Below are 6,000 nucleotides of genomic sequence, written 5' to 3'. Positions count from 1 at the left end.
CTGGTTGATAGCAGGTGACCACCCTGTCACTTGTACACGTGTGTATGATGTGCACTGCCCACCCTCTGCCTGGGGCTTTATTGTAAACCATGCAGCAAAACTCAGAACTCATGCTCTTGTGTTTATCACATAGCTATCCTATAGGGTTTTATTCATCTTGTTTTATCAATCTCAATATAGAAAAATGTTAAGAACACTTCTGTTTATTATTAATTTTGGTTCAGAGGACTGGAGACATGGCTCAGTGGTTAAGAACACTGACTGCTGCTCTTCTAGAGGTCCTGAGTTCAGTTCCCAGCAACCACATGGTGGCTCACAACCATCTATAATGGGGTCTGACGCCTTCTTCTAATGCGTCTGAAGACAGCTACAGTGTACTTGCATACATAAAATAAACAATTTTTAAAAATTGAATTTAGTATATTATAACTTTTCCTGTTGGGGTAAACCATATATTCATTGAAATCATAAATCTTAAGTAGGATTGAGCCGAGGACCTTACACTGTACCACTGAGCTGCACATCTAACCCCCTTCTTTCTTTCTCAGTGCTGAATTTTAAGATCAGATTAAGTGGTTTTACTTACTTCTGGGTATGGCAGCTCAACCCATCCAGGATTTGAGGAGCAGAGGCCTGAGGATTTTCTTGGTTTGGGGGCCAATGTGGTCAACATAGTGATTTTCCAGTCAGGACTGTATAATGAGAGCCTGTATCAAAAACAAAACCTTTTCTCAGGGATTGAACCCAGAAAGCTTTTACTTACATTGTGCTCTGTTCAGTGAATTTTGACAAATGACCTCCATATATGTGCCCCTGACCCTCCTAAGACAGATAACAAACACTGCTACTTTTGTACCCAGACCTCCCCTGGTAGGAACTTTGCAGGGATTCTCTGGTTTGAGACACTTGCTTATTTTCTTTTAAAGCTCAAGATTCATTGAAACTGAGTAAACCAAGTGTTTAAAAATAAGTTACTCTCAGGGAAAAAAAAAAAAGTGTTACTACCCAGGGTCTGTTCTGCCTAGGGAAGGAAACATGATAGGAAGTGTTCACTCCAGAACAAGGTCACAAAGTCACTCTCAGAGAGGAAAGTGCCTCGGAAGGCCTGCTGGCTGTCTCCTGTGCCAGGGCTCAGCAGAAGTGCCCTCTGTCAGTCAGGCAATTGCCTATTTCTTTTGAAGGCTGCCGAGCCCATCCGCCTTCCCCTGGTGACTCTTCCCAGCCGCTCTCTGTAAGGGACTGTTCAGGAGCTTGCTTCTGTGGCAGGGTGGGTGTCAACCAGTCTGCCCTGTTTTCATGTGCCAGGAGGTATTGCAGATGACAGCTTAACCCTCGTGAGTTGTTACAACATGGATTTGGGGGTCCGCAGGGGGACGAGCTGTGGAGACACTGGCTAGCATGAGATTCTGTTGCTAGCTTTTGTGTTTTGGTTTTTCCTTTTGAAAGCTCCTGTAAAGTCATCCATAAGGGCTGTGCTGCCATTGCTTTGGGATGTTTAAGTCTGTCTATTCAGGGCACTGAAACTTTCGGTGTATTTAAATTTTACTTAAAACACTGATCTTCCGTCATGGAGGAAGTAGCCACTCATCCTCAGGGCTTGTATAAATAGCTGGTTAATTTTGTTAATTCCTTTTACGTTTGAGTAGATTTTCTGTATTTCTTATGGTCTTTCAAGGAAATTTTGGTTTTGTGATCGTTGTATTTTTTTTCCCTTATGTGTCTTTACTTAATACCCTGTTTTCAGTCTGAGATCCCAAGTAAACCACCCGAGCCTCCCGATGATGCCATTGCTCAGAAGGTAAAACACTAAGGGCCCCACCCCAGAATGCAGACTACCCATAGCTTTGTTCTTAGTGCACGGTAGACGGTAGACAGACTAACTCTAAAGGCTCGCTCACTCTCTGTGAGCCCCTGGGATGGAAAACCTGGTGTCGCCATGCTGAGACAGCTCCCCTTCCACAGCTGTGGCTGTTCCCGGGGGACACACTGCTTACTAACAGGCTGGGCCCCCCTTTCACACCATGCGCTGCCTCACGCGTAACTAACCAGTCATGGGCATGTTAGTAATGGGCAGCCTGCGACCCTCAACTTTTTAAAACATGATGCAGTTATTTCAAATGCTGAGAGTGTGAGACTCTCCTAAACTGCTTTCCAGTCAGAAGAAATTAATCTAAAAACGAATTGTATGATCACTTTTTGAAGTATAGTTTTAATTGGTGTACATTTTTCGTTGTTTCAGTTTCCCAGAAAGATCCAGAACTTTCACTATAGATACAAAAATGCATCAACATACATCTGTTAATCCATTATCCTGCCCATCACTAACCATGCCATCATCTTATAATGGTAGCAGTTTGGGCGGGTGATACTCTGGTTTACTGTCCAGCCTCCTGTTCCTTGCAGACTGCTAAATCTTCGCTTCTGTTTAATAAAGTATAAGCAATTTTGAGTTGACTATGATCATTTTACCTCATAGAGGACAACCATAAAGGTACTAAGTTTTTTATTCATTTAAAGAGCACACTGCACTCTCCTTGTTAGGGTGTGTGCCCATGAGATGAACTCCCCACTCCGGGGAGATTCCCGGACACTTGTGCTCCGCAGTGCCTCCATGTCTCCATCTCCACTCACAGGCAGACCTCCTCAGTTTGCTTCCTGTTGTCGGTTCCCCGACATTGAGAAGGCTGTCGCAGCCTCAGTTGCATATCTCTTTCCAGGGCATCTGCCCAATGTTTTCATCTTGAATATCCCATCCACACAGACACTTGTTTCCATTCTAGCTGAGAATCAGTTTTTTTTTTTTCATCTGAGAATCAGTTTTAAGAATGTGAAAAAAAAAAAGTATTTTTAAAAGACTACATATTCTCACTTGTACCAAAGGAGAAATGAAACACTGTCTAAAGAGGAAGCCAAAGCCAGGTTTCAGAGTCCTCAGTTTTTTGAACCTTTGATCCAAAGCCTGAATCTAATCCTTATCTTAGCAGTCTGCATTTAAATACATTTTTGGGAATTTTGAGCCATGACTTTCTCCCTATATATGGTTTTAGGAAGGAAAACAAGTTTAGGTCAAGTAGAAAACTCATTTTAGAATAAAGAGCATTCTGTGAAAGAAATGTTCTATTGTGTCCAGACCATTAAATCTTTTTTTATATATATCTAGGTATTTATTTTTTCATCAGGATTAAATTATGCCTGTTCTTACCCTTTAGTTATGTTACCAGGCAGTACCAGACAATGATGCAGAAGGGAGGTACGGCTCATCTTGTAGGCCAGCCAGAGAGTGCTATCTAGTGTTGAATCTGTCTTCAGTTCAGAGTCAGGATGCAGAGGTGGAAGGTGAAACGGCAGAGTCCTGTAAGACCCAGGACCACTCAGAGTGCAGGCCAGTTCTAACCCTCTTTCTGCATACTCTCAACATAAACACTTGAGCTTGTCCCAAGAGAACAAGTGTCCTTCAGACTGGACAGGGCTGTGGCAGCCCACTGCCCCTCAGGGCTGGCATGCTCTCCTCTGCCACCTCAGAAGATAGAGAAGGTAGCCATAGCAGACAGGGAACTTCACCAGTTCCCAAGTGTTATTTGGTTAAACATGGTCTCTCTTTGGGAAGAACAGAACTGCTAATACAGTTCAATACATGTTATTTTAGAAACTATGGAGTTTTTTTTTTAATGGAGCAACATAACCTGAAAGTCTCTGTACTTAGTGTATATTCATCTAGTCTGTGAAAAGCCCCTAAACAATAGGAACACAAAGAAATATTGACAAGCTTGTATTGTTGTTGTTGGGAATAACGAGTTGTGTTCTCTTCTTGTTATTTCTTAGAAACCTGCTCGGTACCGAAGAGCTATAAGCTATGACAGTAAAGAGTACTACCTACGCCTGGCCTCTGGTAACCCAGCCATTGTTCAGGATGCAATCGTAGAGAGCTCGGAAGGCGAAGCCACCCAGCAAGAACCAGAGCATGGGGAGGACACCATTGCCAAGGTCAAAGGTCAGCCTCCTCTTGGATTCTGATTTGAAAACATTTTGGAGCATTCCTTCCATGTGACACCATAACAAATATAAGCATTTGCAAACAGGAGGGCCAACTATAAACATGTTTATATACTTGACCATCACAACTTAAAGATTGATTTATGAATGAAAATAAAGAAACCATCTCTTTCTTCCCTACAGATGAATATGTCAGTCTAACAGTCGTTGGCTCAATAGGTTTGGGGTTTGGTTGGTTGTTTTTTTGTTTTTGTTTTTGTTTTTTTTTTTTTTATTTAGCAGAACACTCAGTGAAACCTGATTGTAAGCAACTAACAAGATAATTACAAAATTAAAACAATTATTAGATTTATCATCAATGTGTGTTGGCCAGTAGTAAAAAAATAGCAGTCTTTTTGTAACTGCAAGAAGTGATCTCAGATTTAGCCTTCTGGGATGGGCCTAACTAGAGGCCACCTGCTCGATGCTGCTGCTGCCCGTTCCTGCACGTGTGTGTGGGAGCTGGACCTAACAAGTCCTGTCCTGAAGCACCCACCTCCAGCCCTGTCTGGCTCTTGCCTACGGGTGGAGCTTTGCTTTTCTCTCTTGTACAAGGTGCAGTTGGTTTCTTTCTCACTGATGGATGTCTCTTTTAAGTATGTAAGCTTTCCCAAAGGCAGAGAGTATTTATTTTGTGTGACATGTGTCTGTGCACATGTGTGGGCATGGGTACACACATGTGTGTGCGTTCATGTGGAAGCTTAAGGTCATTGCTTTGTTCCGTGCCATCTCTCACTGGCCTGCAGCTTACTGATTCTGCTAGGCTGAGTGGCCAGCAAGTCCCAAGAATGCTCCTGTCTCAGCCACACGAGTGCCAGGATTACATTCAGCGTACGCATGTGCTGTCAGCCAGTTCACCACCTGCTCTCTCCCTAGCCGCAGGCTCCTTTTCTTCCCCTGATTCTGCTGCTGTGGTCCTGGCACAAAAAGAAGACCCAATCTGTGCTAAACATATCAATTAACCCTTTGCTTCCCACTTTCTTAAAGAGTCTGAATAGCTGCAAACTCAGAGGTGCTTTCATTTTCCAAAACTAAGCCCTGAAATGTAAATTAAGAACTTTCAATTAAAAGTTTTTAAAATTAAAAGCCAGTAGATTAAAATTTAGTATTAAAGTTGTCAGTAAATTAAAACTGTGCTTCAGGGTGGGAGAGATGGCTGATTGGTTAAGGCTTTGCTGCTCTTCCAGAGGTTTAATTTCTAGAACCCACACAGTGACTCACAGGCATCTGTAACTGCACATGTAGGGGATCCAGTGCTCTCTTCTGCCCCTGTGGGCATCGAGCACACATGATGTACAGACAGGCATGCAGACAAAACACATAAGATTAATTTAAAGAGAAAGAAAACTAAGCTTCACATCAGTGGAGTAAATACAGATCGCTCCAGGTAATAGTACCACCCCCTGCTCCCGTGAAAGCACATGGTTCTCTAGCACGACCACCCCAGCTGAACATTCCAGAACAGATCTGACACACTCTTAGAATCAGTCATTGCAGGTGAGCAGAGGCCTCACCAGTGAGGCTACGGAGAGAGCTAAAGCCATGGTTCCCACAAATAAGCCAAGTTTAGCCCATAGTTACTCAGGTGACCTGGGCTGGGGTTGTTGACATTTAAGTTCTCAAGCTTGATTTTTGTTTTTTTTTCTAATCAATCCACATCACTCAAATCACGAATCTCAGTTGGAGGTTGTGGCTCCTGACTCTGAGAGAGATGCAGCCAGCAGCCATTCCTCTGTAGGTGTTCTTTGTCTTTCCCCATTGCTCATCCTCGGTCCTGTCTTCTCCAAGCAAGCCAGAGCCTCTGGTCACTCAAGTTTGGTAGATAGGAGCTGGCAGAGTGTTGGTAGCTAGTACAGTGTCGCGTTTGATGGTGCAGCTAAGGGACTGAAGGCACTTGTGTGTTTTCTAGTACATTTTTAAAGAATGTCTAAGATTTTAAGATCTCACTGGTTTTTATTTCTTCTATTG

At 43.1% G+C, this 6,000-nt stretch overlaps 1 protein-coding gene across 8 annotated transcripts in view; it reads left to right on the top strand.

The window, feature by feature from the left end:
• Wdfy3 (WD repeat and FYVE domain containing 3) overlaps nucleotides 1–6,000 on the top strand; it is a 247,489-nt gene that overhangs the window by 206,741 nt on the left and 34,748 nt on the right. For 6 of the 8 annotated variants that reach the window (XM_031337002.1, XM_031337004.1, XM_031337009.1 and 3 more), the window contains 2 exons: nucleotides 1,745–1,798; nucleotides 3,823–3,991. In XM_031337002.1, coding sequence (XP_031192862.1) covers nucleotides 1,745–1,798; nucleotides 3,823–3,991 — 223 coding nt within the window. The remainder of the gene's footprint in view (nucleotides 1–1,744; nucleotides 1,799–3,822; nucleotides 3,992–6,000) is intronic. The other 2 variants (XM_031337006.1, XM_031337008.1) reach the window with 1 other exon arrangement.

Source organism: Mastomys coucha, unplaced genomic scaffold (assembly GCF_008632895.1).
Source record: "Mastomys coucha isolate ucsf_1 unplaced genomic scaffold, UCSF_Mcou_1 pScaffold22, whole genome shotgun sequence".
NCBI lineage: Eukaryota > Metazoa > Chordata > Mammalia > Rodentia > Muridae > Mastomys > Mastomys coucha.
Note: the sequence above shows the minus strand (reverse complement) of the source record. Positions and strands in the feature narration are given on the sequence as shown.